At 42.0% G+C, this 27,860-nt stretch overlaps 1 protein-coding gene across 1 annotated transcript in view; it reads right to left on the reverse strand.

Moving 5' to 3' along the window:
• Positions 1–27,860, reverse strand: part of bin3 (bridging integrator 3) — a 49,995-nt gene that overhangs the window by 2,705 nt on the left and 19,430 nt on the right. Inside the window, exons 4-8 of the mRNA XM_080738144.1 lie at positions 21,792–21,853; positions 19,923–20,059; positions 10,627–10,667; positions 4,011–4,152; positions 2,480–2,614 (exon numbers count right to left, since the gene is read on the reverse strand). Coding sequence (XP_080594270.1) covers positions 2,480–2,614; positions 4,011–4,152; positions 10,627–10,667; positions 19,923–20,059; positions 21,792–21,853 — 517 coding nt within the window. The remainder of the gene's footprint in view (positions 1–2,479; positions 2,615–4,010; positions 4,153–10,626; positions 10,668–19,922; positions 20,060–21,791; positions 21,854–27,860) is intronic.

Genomic DNA, 27,860 nt, shown 5'->3' on the forward strand with positions numbered 1-27,860 from the left:
CACTAGTTTAGTACATTTTATAGATGATAAATACTAAACGTTTTTTGGACATACAAGGTGTCCACCCGACAATGATGATATGCTATAAATATAAGGTGCTGGGAGTGAAAATTATAATGTAGGGGTGCCTCAGATTAAAAAACATATTTATGGGGTGCCCTGAGACAAAAACGTTTGGGAACCCCTGGTGTAGACAACCTAATACATTCTCTAATACACATGGAGTTGCCAGTCGCTTCTTTACCGGACATGAGGAGTTTTCACAAGGAAGGTTTAACATGTGTGGAGGAACACGCTATGCCTTCATGTTCTGCTCCGAACAGGCACCCCCAACCAACCAGTGACAGAGAACGCCCTCCCCTGCTGGCTTCCGACCCGCAAACATAGCCAATTGTTTGCGGGGCCTGGCCAACCTGGAGACACTGCAGACTGCAGTGGAATCCAACCCGTCTCCATGTTGGTTGACAGGAACTCCCTGTATCACCTCTACAGTGCTTTAACGGTAGCATTGGTCACTTATTAAGTATTGTGCCTGTGTTGCACTGTAAGCCGAGACAGGAGGGTGAACACCGGTAGATGCTAGCAAGACTTTTAGCCATAAGGTATGTTATGAAACTAGAATAATGGCTAGTTGAAACTGAAAAGAAAAATATACTGGTCTTCAACACTTGCACCACTAATACATTTGGCAGAATTACTGGAGAAAAATCCCCAAAAGCATCAACGTTGAATTTCTCACCAGCTAATGGAGGCCTTTGGGTCAGAAGCTTAGTCTCAAAGTCTTCTGTGTTTATACCTAAATTTGCCACCTAAACCACATGAGTGGGCCTTGAGTATTGGGTTACTGCTGTTTGTGGGGGTAAAGTGGATCCTTTTTTCCCCCCATTTCAAAAGTGGCTTGTTGAAAGGGCCATCGGAAATGTCCATGTCAGTGACGATAATTTACACCAGATCAGTGTGTGTGTGTGTGTGTGTGTGTATAAGTGGATGTCCCGTTTAGCATGGAGACTCTACTACAATTAATCCAGTCATCATGGGACAACGCACAGGAAGAGACTGACCACCTACTGTATAAAAAAGGAACCTTTGGGTAAACCCGGGCATTATTTATATGACGTTTGTCAAGGCATTTTTACACACCACCGGTTGCTTAATATTTATACAAAGAGTGCTGCACTGTGACTACTATGACATCTCTAGAAACCCATCCCAATAAAGTACAGACACAAATTATACAGGAAAGAAAAGTGTAAGCAGGGAATCCATTATACCACATTGCTGGGGAAACAAATGCCTCCGGAAACAGATTTAAACTTTAAGCAGTTTCAAGGAGAAATAAAATAGCATGTAGAGAAAAAAAAGGGGTGGAAAAAAAGAAGAAACTTTTCAAAAATAAACACACAGCAGGAGAATACACAAACTGAGTGTGACAGTGGGAATTCTATGAAGACAAAGTCTCAATTCAACAACATCTGTACAGGTGGACAGTTCAGGCTAGAGCAAATGTGTCCCATCGACGGAGACTGGATGGGACTCCTGGTGGAGGAGCTGGAAGCCTCCTAACAAAGGCAGCTATTGTGCTCCATTCTACAGCCTTGGGGAGCTCTGCAACGCTAGCCTGGAGGAAAGGGAGTGGAGAAGCACACTGAGCACGTGTGCTCGGGCCAGCGATGAGTTCCACTGGTCCACTGGCCACCCACGTGTTGCTTTGAGTGAGTGAATGAGTGTGCATGCGTGTGTGTGTGTGTGTGTGTGTGAGAGAGAATTGTGTGTGCATGTGTACACGCACACATTGTGTGTGTGTGTCATAGATACATGAATGAAGATGAAGGGGAAACATGCAATAAGGCAAACGTGTGTATGTGAATAATAGCGTAATAGTGACAATTAAGGAAGGTCCTAATGCCAATGAGCTAGAGATTAATTAATAAGCAAGTAAAGGCGCAATTTTTAGTCTTTGATAGAGCTTGATAGATCGGAACTTGAGTGGGTAAACGTATCGTTTAAAAAAGGCACCCAGGTTCATCCTGTAATCCTATAAATTGATGTAAGGTCTAAGGATAATCTTGTTTCACTAATTAGGAGCATGTGCCAGTTAACTGTCAAAAAAAAGGAAATGACATGACATGGCTGGTCTGTGGCAGGCTGGGGGCAATGGCGCTGCTGCTGCAGACGCCCAGCTGCTTTAAGGAAGCCAACAGCGCCAGGTTAGAGAAGGGCTAGCGGGATCAGAGTGGAGCCAGACAGACGTGGCCTTCCCGGCCTCTACACAGTGTTGTGGGCCCTCACTGGGGGTTAATTACATTAGCACCGTGTGGACAGAGATAGGAGGCTAGGATAAGGCACTCCTTCCCAACACACTTTCTCCACTGTTTGACCCATCGTCTGCAGGAGCAACAACTCGGGGTGTGTGTGTGTGTGTGTGTGTGTGTGTGTGTGTGTGTGTGTGTGTGTGTGTGTCTCCACGTGAAGCACTAACCTGTGCCCGGATGAGTGCCTCAAAGCTGGGCTGGAAGTAATCTATTCGGCTGTGGTAGAACTTGGGCATCTCATCCAGCAGCTGCTTGTTTTTGGCCTCGAAGTCCTCCCTGACTGGTCTGAGCTCCTCTCTGGCCTGTTGGGGTGGAGGTGAGGGGTTGAAGGAGCACACACACAACCAGTGTTCACCATCACGTTTTGTAGCTAAACATTCTCCCATATCAACCCAAATCATCCAGTTTTTTTCCTTTCTTTAAATCTTTATTGCAAAGATGAACAAACTACACGTGAGAAAGATTTCAAGAGTGTAGTTTCTTAATAGTTCATTAGAAAAACGAAACGCTTGCCAAATTCCCACGGAAAGAGACGCTAAAGAAAAAGGCAGTAATCACGACCACAGTGAGGAGGAGTGGGTAATGTGGGCAGACTTGGCTGTGAGGACTCCAAGGCAGGAGGTGTGTGTGTGTGTGTGTGTGTGTGTGTGTGTGTGTGTGTGTGTGTGTATATTAGTGGGTGGGGAATAATGGGATGCACCATGGATGTACAGTACAGTATGTGTGAGCCAGAGCTAGCGTGTGGATATTTATTATTGCGGAAAGTTATTGTTGTTGTGGATACAACACATTGTGAATATCGTATAGTATGTGGCTGTCCGTGTATATTAATAAGTGTCTTCTTAATAAGGATTTTCTTCTGCCCCCCCCCTCCCCCTTACATATCCTGAAATGGCGCGCTCGTGTTTAGTCAGGATCGTTTCTTTAAGTGCAGAGAGATTCAAAGGGCAGGGATGTACGAGGCCTCTTCAGGCTTTGTTCCCCTGACAGTGCTTTTCTCAATGTGTGTGTGGGTGGCTCGCCATGTGAGAATGTGTTAGAACCCAGGCAATACTGCAGCACTAACCGTGAATGTGTGTGCGTGCCTGTAGTGGCCTAGGTGTGCGCAGGTGTGAGAGTGTGTGTGTGTGTGTGTGTGTGTGTGTGTGTGTGTGTGTGTGTGTGTGTGTGTGTGTCCACAATTCTCAATTACGCTACTGTGGATCCGCAGTGATGCCTTTTTTTGAAAAAGGCAATACTTGAGAGCCTGGTAGCTTGCGTGGGTGAGGGGAGCGCACATGTACAGTATGCATGTGCTCAACTATTTTTGTTCATATCCAGTCAGCATTTGTGTCTTGTTCACTTATTGCACTCTATTCAAAATACTGGCAACTTGTAAAGAAGCGCATGAACTCTGCTCCTCTGCAGAAAACGGAGGGAAGAGTTCAAGTGGACCAACACGTGTCGTGCAGAGACGCGAGACTTTAATCATTCTTTTCCTAATTTCTTTTTTTTTAAATGACCGAACTACAAGCTTTGCAACGCGTTGTAGAGCTTGTACATCAGCTCATTTCAGATTGTTGCCTATGATGACATGGCCAAAATTGGGTCGCCAGTGTAAAAAAATAAAAAAGAAAAGAAAAGAAAAGAAAAGAAATGAAAAGAAAAGAAAAGACATGCACACAGGATTCTGCTGGATACAAAATAAGGCTGATGTACCTGATGTAGTTTGACCATTATGGGTCCGGTCTTTTCCTTTTCTTCGTATTTCTCCACCTTGGACTGTAAACGTTTGTAGTCCTGCAGTGCCTGCTCTCGCCGTTTCACAGCCATGTTGAGACTGGGGAAGACACCGCTGTACCTGAGACAGACGAGCACAAACAAACTCAGGCACCTGCACATGTCTGACACAACTCAAGAGAAAAACAATAGTGCACACTGTATACACACACAAAAGCAGAAGCAAAAAAAAAAAAAAAAAAAAGGGTGTCAAAATACACAAGAGACTTTGGGAAGCACTGCAGTTAATGAGATCCTGAACCAAAGTGTTATTCCATCTGTAAAACTTTAAGACACACATTCTATGTATCAAGGCCTAGCTTAATAAGCATCGGTATCAATTACAAAAAATCCCCATTCTCAACATCTTATTGCAGATGCACTTTCAAACCCCAGGGGACAGCATTGCATTAAGCTGCTTCTAATCTATTATCTAATTACTGTAGTGCAAAATGGCATGAAACAATTCATTTGGCGACAATTATTGTGTTCCAAATGAAAAATACAGTCTTTCTATGAGAATCCTCGGTCTTCAGCACTAAAAATAGGAAAAACACTCATCTGTAACTTAGCAACAGGAGTCTGAGTTTCATCCTGGGACTTGTTGCACTGGTTTTATGGCTGTTTTAATGGGAAACTAGCAGTGTACTGTACAGAGTGAAGAGAAATGGAATAACTCGACCTCAGCGAAAACATCTCTGATCCCAAATAAATTATAAATTAATAAATATTCATCACTCATTTAGCCTCCTCTAAGCTAGAATATATTCTCAGATATATTATAGCCCCATTTGTGTGCCGTGTCATGCACCTACTGTACAACAGCGATCTACAATCATGACGTGTTGTGTGCTTGTAGTTTGGCTATTTTCAGTGTGCAACACAGCACACAATCAAGAGTAAATACAGCACAAAAAATATCTGGGGCGCAATGGTAGTTGACTGGATTGTGTTGACCACATAATTGTAACGTCACTGGTTCGATTCCAGACATAATTGTGAATTGCATTTCTTCCTCTCTCTACCCTCAGCTCGCCCTGTATTTCTTACAGTAACACTTCCTAAATTTAAAGCTAAATAAAAGTATGTTATGGTTGATATGCAAACTATGATGAATGCCTACAGAAACACATTGAATGTACAGATAATGCTGTACAATGCAATGCAAGGTGAGTAATGTGACCGGAGCATAAGCTGCAACCCCTGCAGACCAGGAGTGTCATTTCTGAGAACACTCATCCCAGTAGGCAACAAATAATTTCATCACCTCTAATTGCACAACAATCGTAGTGCTTTGTGTAAAAGTAGGCCACGGGATCGCTCACACAGGTGTCTGTATAGCGTGAAATGAAAGAGGAGTTACACACGCTTTTCTCTCGCTCCAGTGACTCATTTAGACTATTTCATCACTTGTGTGTAGGCACACTACAACCAACCACCCTAGTTTATTACGTCTCCTTCCACCCAGAGACATATTAACGGGCTCAGTGTGTGGGCATGATTTACTTTCCTCTCTGAGCCAGCCCTAGCCATGCTCAACACAACAGGTGAGGGGGAATCCGCCGAGGGATCTGTAGAGTAGTTGTTGTGAAATCCCAGAGTAGTCCAGGGCAGGCACCGTCTGCCTAGTGTGTGACTAACCAGAGGGTGGAGGGGGCATGACAGTGCCGGGGGGGGAAAAGTACTGACATTTTTTTACTTGAGTAAAAGTATCAATACTGCAATGTAGAAATACTCTGTAAGGGTGCCCTCACACCAAAGTACCAATGAGAGTGGAATCTGCGTTCCGCTAATGCATTTCAATGATAAGGGAGCGTTTTTTGCAGAAATCCTCTGCTGGCATGAAACCGCTTCACTCTCATTGAAATGCATTGGCGGAACGCGGATTCCACTTTCATAGGTATTTTGGTGTGAGGGCACCCATACAAGTAAAAGTCCAGAATTCAAAATGTACTTGAGTAAAAGAACAAAAGTATTGGCATCAATAAGTACTTAAAAGTACCAAAGTAAAAGTTTGAAAATAGCAGATCTACGAGCTTACAACGCGTCGCAGCCTGTAGAAAGGTATAAAATAGGGCTAAATTGGTTTATGTATGTTTTATAATATTATAATTTATATCTGCAAAGTAACTAGTAACTAAAGTTTTCAAAAAAATGTAGTGGAGTAAAATATTTGGATCCGAGATGTAGTGGAGTAGAAGTAAAAGTATTGGAAATTGGAAATACTCAAAGTAAAGTACAAATACCTCAAAAGTGTACTTAAGTAGAGTACTTAAGTAAATGTACTTAGCTATTTTACACCACTGCTAAACCAGAGGGTGGAGGGGGCATGACAGTGCACTGGAAGGTGCAGGGGGGGGAAGGGGGGAACAAAGTGACGTGGGCCGAGACTCAGCCTCAGGCAGACAAGCAGGGATTGTTCCCGACAGGAAGTAACACAGTTCAGTTGTAGAGTAGGGAGTGGTCTTGTATCACTAGTGTGACATCACAGAGCCAAGCCCCACAGCCCACGCTCCCTCGCTATTTATAAAATACCACTTTGGCCCAGTTTATGGCAGGGGTGGATGCCGTTCCCCTGGTCTTACTATCTGGCCCGCAGTCTTAGTGTACACATACTTGGAAAGCGCCAAGGCATTATGTAACTGCCCTCTAGGCATGAGTGCACTCCGGCACGATTCATTTGGCCGATGACAACTCGCAGCTCACCAACTTTAAAGTGACACAAAGCCTGGCCACGTTCTCATTGAGCCGTGGCTTCACACTTCACCTCCCACCACCCCCTGAGTCACCTTGGGAGCTACCGTGACACGTTGCTGCTCTCTGCAACTCTTAGAAAACCATGACGACATTATAATGATACACATTATTTGTATAGCAATTTTCAAAACAAAGTTAATAAGATGATTACTGTTTATAGAGAATGGCCCGCTTAGCCTCAGGTTGAGTTTCTCAATATTGTGGAAAAAGTCAGGGCTGATAATGGCATAAGTGTGGCACGAGTGTAGAGGACCGTTGGTAACCTATCTTCTATGTACATGTTTGCAAATGCATTTATGGCTAAAATGGCAAAAATGATTGTGATCCAGCAAATAATGACATGTGATCAGTAGTCTCTATTTTACTGTCTGTTTTTGCATGTTTGTTAATGTCTTGACTACAGGCATTCAAAATGAAGTGAAAGGTTTCAGTACTGCTGATTTGCCAAAATGTATTGTATGGTAAACAACTGCAGAAACCAAAACTGTAATAAGCAATTACCTACACATTGCTTGTTCATTGATACAGCTTGGAGAGTCTTTTCCGGAAGTCTCCATGAGGATGTCAGTGTTTCAGTTGTGCTACATTCAACTCTCACAGGATTCCAGACCTGTGGAAGTCAATATGACTCAGCTCTGTCAGCACAATGTGTGACAGTAGTCCTGTTTTAAGGTCACCGTTTGCACTGTCTGTGTAATGACAGTTTGGTGTAAAATTGTACAGGCAGTGTACATTTCCCTCGATATCCCTTGGCCATGGCTCGGCCACTACCGGTCAGCCGGATAGGTCTGTATTTGTGGTCGGTTCTCGTCTGGCCGAAGTCTTGCACTGGGGCTGAAGGCTGCACAGGGCCAAGGGCACACCGCTGTTCATGTGATAGGTCAGGGTGTGGTGAGAGAGGCTGGATGGAAATAGCATCTGGACCGGAGAACGTGTTTATGAGCAGCTGCCAATCCACAGACGGGCCGGTCTGACCCAGCAGCCAAGCCCCAGTCTAGGCCAGACAGACACCCTCAGTCTGGAAGGTTGACCGCCCCACTTTTTGTCACTATCTCATAATTTATGACAAAAAGAAAAAAATACATACTACTACTACAAAAAGAAAAGAAAAAAAAAGGTCAGAGATTTTTGTCTCCCAATACCTACCTAAATAAAATGTGTCAATGGTCTCAGATGAGGACCCATCGAATAGGACAATGTTACTTTATGAAGTACGTCTAAAAGTGTGAACAATGTGGACACACCAAATTAAATAAAGAATAAATACAAAGGATTGCCATCTGTTGTGTAAGTGGTTCAAAAGCAAAGGACCATTCACCCTTTGTGAAGTTTGTGCAAAGCAGAGCCCTCTTTGTTTCAACAAAAGAAAGTTTCACTCTGCCATAACTTGCCTTGTGCTTTGTTGTGCATTGTCTTGGTTCGATCGAAAGTGAGAAGACTCATGCAAGCAGGACACATGATATCCCAGATAAGCTTGGCAAAAAGGGACTGGCAACTTGCCACAATGTCACTATATATACCGTACAGTTAAGAGTGGAATGAAAAAATAACCCAGCAAAAAGAAAGGCAATTAAAAACGAAGAAAATCAAACGTTGCAGATACTGTATGTCAAATGAATGAGGTAGCCCCCTGGGCAGACCTACTCTAGGGGCCGAGACTTCCTGTGATTGAGAGGGGCGGTGCTGCCTCGTCCAGTCATTGCTCAACCCAGGGCAGAGGTCTCAAAACAGGCCTGCCTTCTGTCTCACCCAAAAGAGCAACGGAGCAGAAAGGGTTAGGTTAGGAGGCCCAGATAACACAAATGCCTCATGCCCACGCACTCCCCCTCCCTTCACATAAACACAGTGATGTCACTGAGTGACCTCGCTGAGTGGATACAGAATACACGGTTGGGACTGGGAGTAAGGGAGACGGAGAGATAGAGGAACAGAGATGGAAAAACAATAGAGAGAAAAGGGGGGGGGGGCGGGGGGTAGAGGAGAGATGGACAGGAAGAAAGAGATAAAGAGAGGTAAAGAGAAATACAGGCAGACGAGAGTGATAAGAGAATCTTCTCCTTTCTATTTCTTTTACGCATTACTTGCACATTGAGCGGTGAAGCTAAATGCCTGCCCAAAGTGTCAACGTGCGTGTTTGTACACCAGGCTAATTCAAGGCTCTCCATTAACATTAACAGTTTCCTTTTCAACATTCTGTCAATTCATTTTACAATCATCCAAAACCACCCAAAAGAGTATTTTGACAAAGAGTAAACAATGAGAAAAAATTAATTAGTGGTGGACTAATGGGATCTTAATGGAAGTGCTAATGTATAGTGGCTTTCATGGATCAGTTTTCCATAGAAAACACTCTGTGATTGTAATAATAGTGTGTCTTAATGAAGGGGAAAAGTAAACGAAGAGGGCGGTTTTACCGTGGCTTTCAAAGTCGTCTATGTACTTACTTCCTCCTAGCCTAACTTTATGGCCTAAAATCCATCCTGTTAAGATAATACCCCCACCCCCCACAATCTGTTTGTTGAATGTGGTCTCTTTCAGAGTGTGTGTGTGTGTGTGTGTGTGTGTGTGTGTGTGTGTGTGTGTGTGTGTGTGTGTGTGTGTGTGTGTACTGTCCAGAGACAGTCCTGCTCTCCAACCAATGCATGGCCCGAGACCCAGGAAGCTGGGACTTTTGCCATATTCAGAGCCTGCCCACACGTCCGCCTGCCGCCCACCAGGAAGGGGAAATTAGAACCATTCCATCCTGTCACTGCTCCACCATCAGAGCAGCACACCAGCAGAAACAAAGCACATGCAGACGCCGTCTAAAAAGTATTTATGTCTTACAGAGGAGTCTCTGTAGAAATAAAGTGTCTTGGTGAGACAGTTTAGTTGCTCTAAAAGAAATCAAGACACCGGCAACGTTGTGGGGGAAAGTTGAGTGCAAACTTGTGCGGCAAACACATGCATGCAGCGCACACCCCTCTTACAGTGTGTACACATTAAATATGTCATACACGCCCCCGTCCAAAAAAGTAGCCTCCGGGGAGGAGCCGCGAGGAGGAAGCGGAACCTTAACAAGCATTCGGAAGACGGGTGGGATGACTGCTCCCTGCCTGGCCACTCCCTCCACAGCTACCTCTGTGTGTGTGTGTGTGTGTGTGTGTGTGTGTGTGTGTGTGTGTGTGAGAGAGTCTGGAATCAGTGAAGGAGGGAGACAAGGGCTAGGCTTCAGGAATGGAATAGCGCTCACTGCATGCTCAGATGGGGGCGAGTGTAGGGACAGAGAACCAAATAAACTTTCTTCCAGACACACTACACACCAGACCACAGCAGCATTTATTCACTGGCTTAGGTCTACAATTGAAATTCCCTATATGCGCTTCGCTTTGCGGAACCTGAATAAAATGGTACATGCAAATAATTCTGTGCCCGTTTGAACCTGTTCAGGAATGCAAAATCGGCGGAATGTGTCAGAAAGTTCAGACAATCACAATCTTTATACTTTTATCTCTGATGTCAGAATTGTCCCGATGCAGAACATTGAAATCCAAACGGGCTCAATCTAATTTGCCCAGTCTCAGACTTAACAGCTTCCATATCCTAGGGTAAACATTTGCCCAAAACAGCAGATCTACAAGTTCGCAACGCGCCACGTTGCAACACGTGAGCTTGCCATTTTTTTGGGTGTCGGGGGAAAAGGTGGTCCAAGAGCCAACTCAAGTCTAGAGGGTTTATGAGGATAAATCAGAGTAGACACACAAAGTATAGCTACATCTATCAAATCTGTGATTTATAGAAATTAAGAACAGACACCTACTTCTTCAGGGGATCAACAACGGTCTTCTGAATCTGGTTGACCTGTAAATAAACAAAACAGCAGTTCAGCAATAGGTACAAACAATAGAAAATACAGCACAGACAACTGCTGTCTTAAATCAACATCATTGTCTTTGTGGATCCATTGTCAAATTGAGTTACATCAAAATGCAAGTTGAACACAGTAGCTTCTACAACACTCATTAGCGGCAAGATACAGCTGCCGTTCAAACAATCAACAATTGTGTATATTTCAAAACACTGCACTGAAGACAGAAAGGGGGGGAGGGGGGTCTAGCAAATAAACTTTCATGACGTTGACTCTTTTATTGTACACAAGCCCCGCGGAGAAACCCTTGAATATTCATCGAGCTCAAGATACAAAAGCATAGGTGTCAAGGGACGGACATGAAAGCAAAGCCCCACTGATTTCAAATCCTGTGGAGGGTGGGCTGCTTTACAAGATGAAAATTCTTAGCAAACAAACATTTTAACAATAACAGTTTATATTTTCCAGCATTCTCCTTCTGGTTGCGAGAGCCGACAGGGAAGGGAAAGGAGGAGGAGAGGAGGAGAGGTGTGTGTGTGTGTGGGGGGGTGGGGGTGGGGGGGTGTCTTTGTTAAATGGAAGTAAATGAACATCCCATCTTGAGGCCTCCAGCCCCAGCACTGAAGTCTCAGACAGAAGTTGACGCACATTTAATAAAGTTGCCGGTGTCATTTACAATGCAGATTCAATACAGACTCAACAGCACTACATTTGATAAGAATGACAAGTTAACCTGGCAAACAACTGAAGAAAAGAGTGTAACTAAGAAAGCTGCGAAAGAAGTAAAAGCATCAAGACGTGAAACGACCGCTGCATGGAAACAGTGGACAGCTCCGCTAATCATACTGTATGTTCACTCGTTATGGAGAGGGTAGTCTATCACTCACGGCACGACACGAATAGCAAGATCGCAGCTGCGCTTTGTAAATGCCCTGATCATCTCCAAGAACACGCAGCACTCTCAATGCTTCACACCGGCAGATTTCCAAGTAACAAAATGGATGATTGTGGTTTGAGGGAAAACGGAGAACCAATAACAAATAAGTACATGGGAATTCACATTCTCTCTGTTTTACATATTCACACCATCCCTTCTCCCTCCATGGATTTGAGCTGCGCTGCTGCTTCTAAGGTGAGAGCATGCAGTGAGCAAGGAGAACAACAGCGGCAGATTTGCTTAAGCATGCTGGTGCCCTCTACCCTCTGCCCCTTCCCACAGAGAGGAGGGGCAGAGCTATTCCTTGGAGGCCCGCGCAGAGCCTGAGGCCGGCGCTCAAGCAGTAGTCTCCATCAGTGAGTCACGGGGCATAGGCCATCCCGGCACACAGGCCTCCCAAAAATACACACAGATCGCAGAGGAAATCAATACCCCTCCAAACGGCGCATCCTCTGCCGCCATCCATGCTGGGGCTCGGCTTCGGCAGCAGTGTGCCGGCGGGGCTGTGCACCCTCCTCAGCCCCAGAAATAAACACGCAGACCTGGGCCACTGCTGCCTTCATTATCACTGCACGTTTTATCTGCTAGCTCTCTCACTCGCGGGCCCCGCGGCGGAGAATCTCGTCTCAGCACCAAGGAGAGCAAAAGGGTGGATGCTTTTGTGTCTGTTTTGCTTGAGCAATGGAGTTTGTTGGGTTGGTGCCGTCAGAATCAACAGTCAGCTCGAAGGGAGAGCTGGTGTACTGTGGTGAGCTGTGCTGGGCTTTAAGAGCCTTACCAAACCCGAGGTGATATTCCATAGATATCGTGCTGACTGAGAAGAGTGTCCACAATCATTGTTTCGCCTTCAGTTTGCTTTCACAGTTTTATAAAGCAGGCCAACTCATAAAGCCCAGCACAAGCCCATAAAAGAACATTGTTGAGTCAAGAAATGTACTCGATGAGACAAATCAAACTGCAACTACAACCGCAACACAGGTAATGATCATGCTGTCAACCAAAAAGTGAGTTCTACTGGGATCCAAACTGCTTGGATGGATCACTGACACCTCCGACAGTGATCCAGGACAGTGATGTGAATTGAAAAGGTATGTAACCTGCAGTTTCATGGGGTGGACAATCACTGCACAACCATTTCATCCAGTCGATACATTTCGGATGAGAATTTTCTTTTTTTTTCTTTTCTTAGTATAATTTCCCTTAACATAATGGTGTGGTTTTGCTGTTCAAGGGCCCACATGAGTGTGATGCATGTCCAGTGGTGACATCACAATAGAACACACTGATCATCTTTATTCTAGGCTAGATCACACTCTAGTCCAGGGGTTTTCAAAGTGGGTGACGTGGCACCCTGGGGTGCCGCGACGGCAGTCCAGGGGTGCCGCAAGACCATTTGGTAATATTTGGCATTTATTTGAACACTTAAATATTTGTTATCATTTTAAACTTGAGGTACAGAATTATTTTCAGTAAGTTTGGACCAAAATGGTAATTATCTCAATGTTTTCCTCACGACATAATCCCTAAAATATGACAGAAATACAAGGTACTGGGAGTGAAAATTATGAATGTCATGTAGGTAATATTATAATAGTATAGTAGGGGTGCCTCAGATGAAAAAGATAATTATAGGGGTGCCCTGAGCCCAAAAAGTTTGGGAACCCCTGCTCTAGTCTAACACATCCCAAGCACAGAGATGAGCGGTGAAATTACACTTTACAGAGCCAGCCAACGCCTACACTCCTACTCACTGTAAAGACAACCTACACCTTTTGTTACTGAACCTAGAGACTGCCAGAAACATAAAAATATAACACCACGTTGAAATATCCACCGTTCTTGACCGAGTGACTGGGGTGATGCGGCTCATAAGAGATGACTGTGCAATACCAAGTTCAGTCTGGCAACGGAGGTCCTGGCTCCACAGGTTTGGAAGAGGTTAAGTGTAGGAGTATACAGTAGCCAGGGGGAGTTGCATTAGAACGCTGGGAACTAGGGGTGTGCCGATATATCATATTAAAACTTGGCGATATGTATTGTAGTGATACATACTGTATCATGATATTTACATTTAAAAAAATATAAGTATAAATTATAAATGAAGTGTGTGTGTGAGTGGGGGGGGGGGGGGGGGAGCTAGTGAAAAGGAGTTCTTACTGTATGGTGCTTGTTATATGAAATGTGAGCTTACCATAATCACAGTAATCCTTTATAATATTCCATCATATTCAAGGGCTTTTGGAGAGAAATGATACGGAATTCAATCACTTTCAGTTTAGAGCACAGCAGAGGGCAGGTGTGTGTGTGTGTGTGTGTGTGTGTGTGTGTGTGTGTGTGTGTGTGTGTGTGTGTGTGTGTGTGTGTGTGTGTGTGTGTGTGTGTGAGAGTGTGTGTGTGTGTGTGTGTGTGTGTGTGTGTGTCCAGTTGATGCTCGTTAATGCTACATGCATGAAAGAAATTATGATTCTGCACTGCCAAATAGGCCTATAGAATCAAAGCCATAGATTATTTACAAGTAACCGTCTGGCTTATCATAGATATGCCTTCCAGATGACAAGAATATGACTATGATTTTAGTGGAACTTATATTTATGCAACATTTATATTATATTTGTTATTACTGTCTAGGTCCTCTGAAACGAAGGGATTTATAGTGAGAAATTACTTCACCTGTTCCTTAAGCTTCTATAGTTTTTCTTTTTGTGTGTAAAACTGTTTTAGAAATTAAGCGCTTATTGGGCTTCTTTGGGAAAGAAAAGCCCAATATTGTGTATCATGTTGTGAAATTAATGTATCGTCACACCCCTACAGGGAATCCATCAAAAAAGCCTCACATATGCTTTATTGTGTGTGGAGGTTTGTGCTAGGGATGGGACAATATGACAATTTCATATCACGATAAATCACGATTTACGATATTATCGCGATAATCAAAATCCATTATCCTGGGGCGGACGTTTGATATCAAGTACGTATATTATAAGTACCTTTTACCAATTATAGAGGGTTTAAGACAAGTGGTACCGGATATGCAGCTCAGCAAATAAAAGGTGAATTGATCCCAGTGCATGATAGGACGATTTCACGATGAATTAAATCGCCACGATACGATTATCGTGAGTGTTTTTTATCACGATAAACGATAACATCGCTAATCGTCCCATCCCTAGTTTGTGCACGAGTGTTCTTGTCCAAACTGGCCACTGCTGGACGTCTGGTCAACGTGTTTATAATGCCAGGCCAGCGAGAACGGCTGCATTCATTAACCCATTCAGAACGGGTACACATTATTGTGTATCATTATTTTATGCTTTAACTATTGAAAAATAGCAGATATACAAGCTCACAGCGCGGCACCGAGTGCCACGCTGCGAGCTTGTAGATCTGCTATTTGTGAAAAATCGTGAAAATTAGAATTTTGACCCGATGTTTCTATGTCAGCAATCTGACTAGCCAAACATTAAAGAAAAGGTCCTTTTCACTTAAATGGAGCTCAGTCTGTTCTTGAGAGACTACTATGTCAGTGGTTCTCAAACCTTTTCATGTGAAGGACCCCCAAAATGATATTTATTTGGCCACGGACCCCCATTCAACATATTTAGTTCCAGGGACCACCCAGAAGCAAAATTTGAGTTACAAATGTTCGCTTTGAAAATACATATATTCAAAGATTTGCACACATTTTTATGACTTTTTCAAAAATAGCAGATCTACAAGCTCGCAGCGCGGCACTCGGTGCGTGTATATTTGCTATTTGTCACTGGTTAAAGCATTCAATAATTCTAGGCCTAAAAAACATGGAACGGAGGAAAGTCTGCATCTGTGAGCTTATGCTTGCGTGCCTGGTAGGTTTCAAGCGTAGTGTAGGTAAACAACGGAGTGAAATTCTTCAGGTTTTGTCTTAACATAAAATTATTAAATAAAAAAATTACAAGGGGCTGAACAGAGCTCAACATAGTCAGCAAAACATGGCGGATAACATTGCTTAAACATTTCTTGCAATAAAAAAAAAGTGAAAATAATATCCTTCTGCAATCTGAAGAATGGAGAAGTAATTCCATCTTGAGAGCAGTCAAAATGGCAGGAGTGTTCTTCTTGGCAGTCAACCAAGCCAAGTCTTGGAATGGACCCATCCCTGGGTCACCAACCCACAAGCACAGTCCAGGCTGCATTCTACTTTGTCTAGTCACTCAAAATGGCTCCTGTAAAATTTGATGAGATGTGCGCTAACCATTTGAATGAACATTTGTTACTGCGGCCGAAGCAGAATGCAGGGGAGAGCAATTTTTTGCTTGAGTTCCAGATGCATATTATGTACATTTCTTCCCAGGCATTTTTTCCCTTTTACTCAGGTTGGTGACAGTGAGAGAGAGAGAAGGCAGGAGTGAGAGAGCAGGGATTGGATCAGATTTTAACCCGGGACAAGTGCAGCAAGGACAATAGCCTTATTTAGGTTGTGTGCAGTGTTCAAAGGAGAGTCCCGTACATACACTATTTTTGCATGTATTCAAAATGCATTTATTTGGGATTTTACAAGTGAGACCTCGGTACTACTTTCTATCAAATTTACTGTATATACATATAGTACATTAAAATAATTAAAGAACCGTGTACAAAATTCATAATTTTAAAATGGTTATACATTGTAAAACCATCATTGTGTCATCATTGTGTCATTCTAGCTATGAAAGAGAATATCTGTTCCTTTGAAGTATTTCAAGGTGAGTTCAGTTTGAAGGTACCACTCCTATATTACAAAGTAATGAATTTAAGTAACACAAAACAGTGGGGAAATTAGTTAAGAATGGATACAAGCTTAAAGGTCAGAGCATGCATGGCCTGTTGTGATCCCCAGAGGTGTCTTTAATTTTGCCTTCAATAGTGTAGTAGTAGTGCCTTGAGAATGCACTCATGTAATGCCACTTTGATTCACCTTACAAGTACCTGTGGCACATACTGAATCTGCCCTGATGCAAGCGTCAAGGTATTATTTAAAACAAATATTGGGGGGGGGTTCAATAAATTGCAAGATTGATTATTCATACTCATCCACAACTCAATGACGGAGCTTTAAATAAAATAAAAAATCTTTAGCTGACACCATAGATCAAAAGTCTCAGCTCTCTACGTGTAGCTTTGAAAGACTTTCTCAAATCTAAGCTCAAGTGTGACCAGACCAACATCTGTGAATTTAGTCTGAGGAGGGATTTTCACGTTAAGTGAGGCTCCTTCCATTGCGTTCTTAATTTCAGATGCCAGTGACTCAGAAATGCGTTGCTCTAATATACAACTAACAGTTGATTCTTTTTCTTTACCCTTTTTCGCCCAATTTTGTCCTTAGGCCAATTTCAGGTTTTCCCCTCACGTGTAGTCCTGTCACTGCTAACCCCTACAATTGGTTTTGTGAGAGGGTGTAGACAACCACATGTCTACTCCAAACACATGAAGTCGCCACACGACAGTGAGGAGTTTCACCAGGAGGGTGTTAACGCACGTGGAGGAACATGCTTTTCCTCTCAGTTCCGCAACCCACTGAACAGGTGCCCTGAGCAAGGAGTAGCAAGTGTAGGAGTCGCTAGTGCAGTGGCAGAGATGGCTGAGCTGGATGCAACGTGGAAGATTCAATCTCTGTGGTGGTGGGCAGGAACTTTACCCCTGTGCCACCCAGACATCAGGGTTTCCGCTAGGCATTTTCCTGGTCGGCCAACGTGGCCAGCAACATTTTATTATTCCCGGGCCAAGTCTTAAATGTTTTGTCCATAATTTAATACACGTCACACGTTTGTTTACACGAGTGTGCACCAGCAGCACCTCCCAACCATTGCTACAGCCCAGTAGTGCTCTGCGCTGTTCCTTCATCTGTCCATAATTTCTAAAAGCACCTTTTATCTACTCGATCATGTAGGGGTGTCGCTTGCCAAAAAGAACATGAAGTAGTTGGGACTTGGGATGGACAAGTGATACAGTATATCTACAGGCTACACCGCATGTAATATTACAGAGAATAAACAAGCTGGCTCAATTAATGTTTCAGGGCAGGTTATGCTTCTAGACGTCGTTCAACTAAAGGTTGAAAGAGGTATGAATGGCTGATTATTTACTAGGTAGGCTAGTAATGTACATAAGCTTTCTTATACTGTCATGTTCACCGTTACATGATGCCAGCATCGCATCACTTGCCTGTATTCTTCCAATTGCTATCACTTTCCAGAAGGATCTCTGCATGTCACTGTGCTTGTAGGTAGCTTAAATTATATCCACGTCTGTTCCAAAGTCACAGGCTGTAGCAACTCGCTCATAATTTTCAATGAATTAATGAACACTGTCATTTTGTTTTGACATGTACAACTTTTGAGCTGCACCAGTGAGATAACTATGAGTAGCCTACACAGATGACAGCTTGCCGGGCTTGGCTCGCTGTGCTCTGTGATATTAATATGATTGTATATGTTAGTCTCACGACTTACACCATTTGTAGTTTGTAAATCCATTCATTTTGCATAAAGTTGTCTGTTCCATGCCACTGTGAGTAGTAGTAGTAGTTTATACTTTGTTGCACAATGATGATGCACGGCATGCATATATACGATATACAAGACCACAAAACGTGTGGATGTGACGCATTGTGAGCTTGTAGATTACCTCTGTGTTAGCCGCAATACACCATGGCACAACGAAGCATATACAGTATCAGGAAACAGTTCGGGAGCGTGTCGCTGTTACTACATCTCATCTTTTCGACAACCGACTCTAACCCTCACCCTAACCTTAACCTCCGTGGAGTGAGTCGCCAACCCTCCGGTCGAAATGATGATTTCCCCAAACAGTTCCTGGGTGAGTCTCTCAGTCTGTGTGCAGGGTTCGAAATTGCGACCAAAATGCACCTAAAATGTAATCTGTGCGACCTAAAATTATAATTGGGAGCACCAGTGCGACTACAAATAATTCCTGTGGTGCGACCAAAACGTCCGGTCGAGTGGACCAAAAAGCGCTCCCTGCCACCGGAGTAAACAAACGTGCGGTCCCCTCTGAACTGCAGTAGATTTAGATGATAATCTAATAGCATGTAGCTTCACTAGCTTGTGGCTTTTCTTATTGACACAACGGAGCGATGCGGGGGAATCGCGGATCGGCAACATTCCAGCGCTATCATGTGGTGCGTGTCAGAAAGAAGCTTACTTTTTAACAAGTATCTGTAAGTTGAGAAACGATACAATACAGAGGAGAGGAAGAGACTATTTTTTCCTGTCTGTAAGAGACGGCCTGACGGTCTGTGTGTGTGTGTGTGTGTGTGTGTGTGTGTGTGTGTGTGTGTGTGTGTGTGTGTGTGTGAGTGAGTGAGTGTGAGTGTGAGTGTTGAGTGTGAGTGTGAGTGTGAGAGAGAGAGAGAGAGAGAGCGAGCAAGGCAACACAAGTTACTTTATTGGGGCTTGGGGCAAATGGTTTTCAATATTCTTAAGAAATGTAGGCTATAATGCCAACACAAAAATCCTGATCAGTGTGCATTGTCCACATTTGAAGTGAGTAGGCTCTTTGCAATGTAATGGCATACACCATTCATAAACCATATTATTATATTTACATGCAATTATTTTATATATATTGTTGTCTTGTATTCATTTAAAATCATCGATAACATATTGGTGCTCCTTCCATTTTGGTGGGTGCCCCTTAAATTCTTTCTGGTGCTCCTAGATTTTTAAACTGGTTACACCAGTGCTACCAAGTAAAAAAGTTAATTTCGAGCCCTGGTGTGTGTATCTGCGTGTGTTTATTTACGAGGAGCTGAGAACGTAGCTGGCTGTTGGACTCGGAAGAAGAAAACACTGATGATTCGCCAGTCAATGTTTTACTTTATTTAATATCCAAATAGCCTAATTATAATATTTTTACTAATAATTATTATAAAATCGTGGAGCAAGGCAGGGGGCCAACGTGGCGGGTGATGATTTACTTATCGTCCAATTAAATGTTTTACTGGTCAATGTCCGGTATTTACCGGCTAACAGAAACCCTGTCAGACATCCTGTGCAAGAGCTTTCAAAAGATGACAGAAGCATGGGCAGAAAGTCTAAGACCACAGGTTTTGTAATACTGACAATGCCATAGATATAGACACAGGCATTCATTTGCAAGCAAACATGTTTAGGTTCACCTTTACTACTTTTGAAGACAAATGTGCCCCCCTCCCTGCTGAATTGAAAATGTGAAATAGAGCAATGAACTGAGGCAGAGTAAGAGACTGAAAGACAGAGAGCACAGAAAACAGAGCAAAAGTGTGAGAGATTACATGGGAATGACAGTGACTGACCTTTTCCTGGTTGAAGGAGTCCATTCTCTTCATGGCTGTGTCCAGAGCAGTCATGGACTCTAGAAAGGCTTGGTCTTGCTCACACAGAGGGTTATTCAGAAGATCCCCAGAGATCTTCACTGCTGCCTTGGACATTGCTTGAAAAACACAAAGGATAGGGTTAAGACTTTGATAGGAAAAAAAGGTCAGAACGAGAAAAATAAAATGAGGCATGGTATAGAAGGCATCAAATGCAACAACAGTAGTGGAAGCCGTTTTTTACAAACACGTTTTCATCAAAATCAGGCAATTGTTTTCTAATCAGGGGTTAAATTAAGTGGTCAACATTAGAGGCACTCGTTATCCATTGAGGCTAATTTATACTTCTACACTCAACCATGTTATAAGACAAAACTGATGACGCTTTAACAGCTTTTTTCAGTTGTAAATACAGTATTTATGTTGTACAACATCGCTGTGTGGCTAAGTATATAGTAAATTAGCCTTAAGGCAATGAACATTTCACTCAAAAGGAGGAACAGAGGTATTCAGAAGTGGGCTTTTGTAAAAAGCTAACGCAGAAGCGAGTCTATTGTAGGAATTCGAGGGGGTGTTTGGGGCTTGCTGCTGTGATGAACATCCACCAAAGCACCAGGAAACTGCAAATCTTTCAACTCTGTCAGCACCAATTACTGTTAATCTACAATCATGCCACTTTGTTTTAGATACAGAGCACATACCAGATTATATTTATAGCATCACCGTCAAAATAAATGAGCTGCGTTGCAGACAGAAGTTGTTGAGAGAAGATCAGAGGTGGAAAAGGGGATGCATCAAGATTCTACACTTTGTGTTCCCAGTTCAATTTACACTTTTGTGACTCCCTTAGAAGCCATTTTTCAAACAGTCAATCTCCTGGGGATGGTATCTTCTATCTAAGTAGCTGGTGGTTTGATGTGACCTCTTTTGACACAACCATATCAAGAACTCTTGATTCCATGGTCATGAAAATAAATTAAGGTAAACTTAGTGTGTTGATTTTAACGAAACATTTACATTTAAGTCTGCTTCGATCACTTGAACAGATGATTATGATGGTGATTTCTACTGCCTCCCTCTCCTTATCATACATACGGCCTAATTGAAATTATGAACAGGAGCAGGTCTTAAACACATTGTCATCATTCACCAGGCTAATTGTCAGTGAGTTAAATGGGAGTCTCCCCATATCACCACTCCAGACATGATAAATGAGAGCAGATATGGAAAGCTGTGTAGAGCATGCAGTGCTGACATGTTGAGTCGGTCCACTCCTTTGTTTAGTGGCAGTTGGTGGAGAGAGGACCTGCGCAACAGATGGAATCCATTAACTATAATGAGGGCCTGACAGCAACGATACTTTGATGAGGCAGACATCCATATTCCAGAGCACAAAGGAAAGGAAATGAAGAAGCCTCTTCTCACACCCCCATCCTTCCCTTCCCTTCTCCTCCACCCCCACAAGTAGCTACCTACCAGGGGCAACATCTCATACTCTTCCCAAACACACATTTTATTCACAAACCTAAAAATCCCCCAACCCCCACCTCCCAACAAAAAACTAATTCAACAAATACAAAAAAGTTATCCATTTGTGGAAGATTCACCAAAGAAAATCCTAAGAGCAGAGCTGAAAATAAAACAATGTGCTTCCACTGACTGAAGAATGTACAAAATGACATGACCTAAATAGAAGAAAAAACAAAATGAATTGTGTGTCACCGATACCCTCTGCACACACTATAAAGGTAGCCTTGAAAACCCTGCCACACAGCATCAAGTTTGCTATATATTCCAAGCGTTACAGCTGTATTAACCACCTGGAGATCAATGGATGTCAGATGAACATACCTATATCAGCCTCTGTGCTTTTCTTCATGTCCTTATGAAGTTTCTTGGTCTGATCCTCCAACCTAATGGGACAAGGAGATGGAGAACAAGTTCAGTTCAAGTTCAAAATCAGGTGACTCAGCACTAGACCTCAAATCATTGTAACGATTATTTCAAACTTTTGCCTCGATTAATGAACGACTATATAAAAAAGGAAAGATCTACAAATTTGTAGATCTGTAATGTTTGTACGCCACCATTGTACAACAAAGCATAATACAGGTGTACGTGGTTAATCAAGACTAATCAATATAGCTGATTATAAAATATTCTTTTTGAATTTCTTTGACATACAAGTAAAAGAAAAAAACTGCTCCTCGATTATTCGATTATTGTACATGAGCAAGATGAAGACAGTTATTGGTTCCAAATATCATCGATTGCCGAGCCGAACTCAGGACTAAACCCTAATTTATGCTATGCCTTCAAAGTGTTGAGCCTAAATATGTAAACTTTTGCCGAGGCATAAACATACACATGGAGTCATGGACTGTATTTGTGTGAAAAACAATCGCAAAAGTTGGAGCTTCCAATGTTGGAGATCTTTCTGTCAGAACCCAGAGGATGGGAGAAGACAGCAGAGGAGAAAACAGGCTCAGTACATTGTGTCCAAAACCCTTCATCTACAGCCATAGCTCAAGATTTATTGTAATAGGCGAAGGAATCACCCAATCCACAACCAGCAAATAAATACCTACAAAGAGAAATATGCAGAAAAACAAAGGTTCCAAATGGGATTACACATTTCATTGATTTAATATAAAAACACATTATTATGACATCCGTTAGCTAATTAAAAGCACAGAGAGTCCTGCTTGTTACTGTCAACTACATTTGCGCTTAAAAGCATTAATGTCTTCAATCATCCCTCCACACATATTCCAATGATGGGTGTTAAAAATGGCAATTACCAGACTATGGAGCCTGAAACGCGTGCCATTCATTATATCAATTAAGACACACGGGGGGGCTGTTTAGAAAGTCCCTAGAGACTGCTGTCACATCACTTTTCAGGGTTTGATGAAAGGGGAAAGTGGAGGGGGTTCCCATTTTCATCTTCTGTCAAGAGTTATTATGTTAACTAGTGAAAACGTAGTTGAGCGATCCGAGGTATTGGGGGAGGTTGGCCTTCATGGTCTTGAGATGCAAAGACAAGGGTAGTACCATTTGACATCTGATCTGCAGCAAGTTAAACAGATTTGTTTCACACGCATAGTGTCACTCAGGAGCCTGAATCTGTCAAGCCATTGCCAGCCTATTTATTTTCAAATGAGCAGTAATAACTTAAAAAGATAGCTAACGCAACAAGCAGTTTAACTTCTGTAGAACTTAAACTTGTATCTTTCAAAAATATTTATGGTATTTTAAATGTAATCATAAAACGGTAAAAAATAAAAAAGGTAGCTGCCTAATACTCCTGAACAGTTAAGATATCTGACAGGTAAATGGCATACTCAAACAATAATTGTATATTTACACACTTTGGATGAAACAAAATCCTCTGATGTTGTGCGTGCTGCATAAAGATAGCGTTAGTGCACTCCCCTTAGGAGTGAAGGAGGCCTTCTAGGTTTGTGCCAGGTAATCCTGATTTTAAAAAGGTGCCAACAGAAGGGCCTGATGGAACAGCTTCTACTTTGTTGCTTCTGTGCCCTGAAGTTTGCCCTATAATGAGTAGGGATGGAGCCCTAAACAAGGGTAGCTTGATAACCCGATAACAGATTTATTGATTACCCGGTATCAATAAGCTTTGGGCTTATCAAGCTTGTTATTGAGCATAGCGCGGCCCATGATGTCATGTTTAAACAATCAAGACAAGAGGCGATCAAGAAATTATTATAGTACATAATATAAAGCCATTTAACACTTATTGCACATTATTGAATGATTGTTTTTACAATATTTAATGATATTTGTTACTTTTGTCAGTTATCATCTTCATAGATGGTGGTCAGCAACAAACTCACAGTCGCAACAACTGGCCAATAAAAAAAGATGATTATCTTTTGTTCTGATTTTGTTGTCTCTTATCTTTCCACAAAATATTAGAAAACGCTCAATAGTAGGCTCGATAAAAGCCCGGCTCAATAAGCAGGATCGATAAGGTGCTCATTATCAATAAAAATTAATGAGCTCCATCCCTTTTTTCTTAATAATTTTTATCTCACAATTTTGTAACCCATTTTTTCACCCAGTGCTAATTGTGGGCTCGCCTATAAGGCGAGCACACTTTAGATATTGTCATTATTTATCTATCAGTCAGTCAGACAGTAGACGGGAACTTCGGTTCCTTTCTACTCCTACATACTTAGTGAGAAAATGAAAATAAAAACATCAATGTGTTCAGTTTACAGTGGCGAAGTGCGCTATTACTTTTTACAGCAATCGGCCAAATGGTGGCGCTGTAGGAAGCCTTCGAAAGTGCGATCTTTGAACAGGTATAGCTCATGCTGTGTTTGAGGTACAGGCATGAAACCTGTATACACGTATGCGTCTCCTCATGCCGAACAACTTTTACCCTCTAACTTTTGACCTCTGACCTTTAGGTCTCCCACAATTCGGAATAATATGAAAAACAGTAAAAATCTATCTCCTCCTGGGATTTTTGAGTTAAGCGCACAAAACTTTTTTCACATGAACTTTGGACCAATTCGGTCAGATTGATCAACCAGATTTTTTTTAAAGTGAAACATTATTTTTTAATAATTCACTCAATATTGCAGTTTTATGCCAATAATTCTTCGGCCTCTAAATCATACATGCAAAGTTACACGTTCATGGCATTTGGCAAAGATGTGGAGGGTTAGTCAAAGTATCACTGAAACCAATTTTATTCCAATCGGCCAAAGGGGGGCGCTATACGAAGCGTCTGAAAATTCAAACTTCAAACGGGCATAAGTCATGACTCGTTTCGTTTGAAGACATGCAACTTGTTACACGCGTGCTTTGACTCAAGCGGAAGACATCTGTGTCGTTGTTAAGTAAGCTCCGCCCTTCGATTTTCCACCACTTTGAGCAGTTTGTAAAACGCGTAAACCCGCTTTTATTCTGGAATTTTCGCGTCACGTGCACAAAACTTTTTTTACGTGAACTTTGGACCGATATCTAAAGATCTGTCAGATCGGATTTCTTTAACATTGAAACATGCTTTTTTAAATAATTCAAACAATATTGCATTTTTATGCAAATTATTCTTCTGCCTCTAAAACATACAAGCAAAGTCACATTTTCATGACAAAATAGTGTAGAGGGTTAGTTCAAATATCACTGAAACCAATCTTACCCCAAATGGCCAAAGGGGGGCGCTATATAATTTTGAGCAGTTTGTAAAACGCTTAAACCCGTTTTTATTCTAGGATTTTTTTTGCAATTTGCATGAAACATTCTACACGCAATCTAAGGACCTTTATCTAACATGCCTATGAAGTGCACACAAAAAAATTATAAAATAATAATAATAAATATAGCTGCAAGCAGCGATAAAGTGTCCAAAGCCAAAAACACCTCAAATCATGAACACAGCCTGGGATGTGCGTGAAATCTTGCAAGCACATTCCCAATAGGTCAAGGAACAGATACCAACCTTCTCACATTGGCCTGTTATAGCGCCACCAGCGGGTCAACTTTTGCACAACACATTTTTGGAACAAAATGGACCAATCTTTGACGTCAGTAACGTCAAAGAGAGCACTGCCTGCGATCTTGACATTTTGTGCTTTTATAGCCATTGTTTTCCGGCTTGAAGCGAGCCCACAATTGTTTCGAAGGAACAATATTTTTCTAGTGACAATATCTAACCGTCATATCAAGTTCTCCTCAAAACTTCGGTTCCTTTCTACTCCTACATACTTAGTGAGAAAATGAAAATAAAAACATCAATGTATTCAGCTTACTGTGGCGACGTGTGCTATTACTTTTTACAGCAATCGGCCAAATGGTGGCGCTGTAGGAAGCCTTCGAAAGTGCGAACTTTGAACAGGTATAGCTCATGCTGTGTTTGAGGTCCAGCCATGAAACCTGTATACACGTATGCGTCTCCTCATGCCGAACAACTTTTACGCTCTGACTTTTGACCTCTGACCTTTAGATCCCCCAGAATTTTGAATTATATGAAAAACAGTAAAAATCTATCTCCTCCTGGGATTTTTGCATAACGCGTACAAAACTTTTTTCACATGAACTTTGGACCAATACGGTCAAACTAGTCTCGGCGGATTTCTTTTAAAGTGAAATATTTTTTTTTTATAATTCAATCAATATTGAGGTTTTATGCAAATTATTCTTCGGCCTCTAAATCATACATGCAAAGTTACACGTTCATGGCATTTGGCAAAGATGTGGAGGGTTAGTCAAAGTATCACTGAAACCAATTTTATTCCAATCGGCCAAAGGGGGGCGCTATACGAAGTGTTTGAAAATTCAAACTTCAAACGGGCATAAGTCATGACTCGTTTCGTTTGAAGACATGCAACTTGTTACACGCGTGCTTTGACTCAAGCGGAAGACATCTGTGTCGTTGTTAAGTAAGCTCCGCCCTTCGATTTTCCGCCATTTTGAGCAGTTTGTAAAACGCGTAAACCCGCTTTTATTCTGGAATTTTCGCTCCACGTGCACAAAACTTTTTTTACGTGAACTTTGGACCGATATCTAAAGATCTGTCAGATCGGATTTCTTTAAAATTGAAACATGCTTTTTTAAATAAATTCAATGAATATTGCAGTTTTATGCAAATTATTCTTCTGCCTCTAAATCATACATGCAAAGTAACATGTTCATGGCATTTGGCAAAGATGTAGAGTGTTAGTCCAAATATCACTAAAACCAATCTTACCCCAATTGGCCAAAGGGGGGCGCTATATCATTTTGAGCAGTTTGTGAAACGCTTAAACCCGTTAGGATTTTTTTTTGCAATTTGCATGAAACATTCTACACACAATCTAAGGACCTTTATCTAATATGCCTATGAAGTGCACACACACACAAAAAAAAATAATGAATATAGCTGCAAGCAGCGATAAAGTGGCCAAAGCCAAAAACACCTCAAATCATGAACACAGCCTGCAATGTGCGTGAAATCTTGCAAACACATTCCCAATAGGTCAAGGAACAGATACCACCCTTCTTACATTGGCCTGTTATAGCGCCACCAGCGGGTCAACTTTTGCACAATACATTTTTGGAAAAAAATGGACCAATCTTTGACGTCAGTAACGTCAAAGAGAGCACTGCCTGCGATCTTGACATTTTGTACTTTTATAGCCATTGTTTTCTGGCTTGAAGCGAGCCCACAATTGTTTCGAAGGAACAATATTTTTCTAGTGAGAACTTGATATTGTCATATCAAGTTCTCCTCAAAACTTCGGTTCTTTTCTACTCCTACATACTTAGTGAGAAAATGAAAATAAAAACATCAATGTGTTCAGCTTACAGTGGCGAAGTGTGCTATTATTTTATACAGCAATCGGCCAAATGGTGGCGCTGTAGGAAGCCTTCGAAAGTGCGAACTTTGAACAGGTAGAGCTCATGCTCTGTTATACGTACAGCCATGAAACCTGTATACACGTATGCGTCTCCTCATGCCGAACAACTTTTACGCTCTGACTTTTCACCTCTGACCTTTAGATCCCCCAAAATTTGGAATTATATGAAAAACAGTAAAAATCTATCTCCTCCTGGGATTTTCGCGTTATGCTCACAAAACTTTTTTCACATGAACTTTGGACCAATACGGTCAAACTAGTCTCGGCGGATTTCTTTTAAAGTGAAATATAATTTTTTAATAATTCAATCAATATTGCGGTTTTATGCAAATTATTCTTCGGCCTCTAAATCATACATGCAAAGTTACACGTTCATGGCATTTGGCAAAGATGTAGAGGGTTAGTCAAAGTATCACTGAAACCAATTTTATTCCAATCGGCCAAAGGGGGGCGCTATACAAAGCGTTTGAAAATTCAAACTTTAAACGGGCATAAGTCATGCCTTGTTTCGTTTGAAGACATGCAACTTGCTTACACGCGTGCTTTGACT

Source organism: Nannobrachium achirus (assembly GCF_963921795.1).
Source record: "Nannobrachium achirus genome assembly, chromosome: 12".
Classification (NCBI taxonomy): Eukaryota; Metazoa; Chordata; class Actinopteri; order Myctophiformes; family Myctophidae; genus Nannobrachium; species Nannobrachium achirus.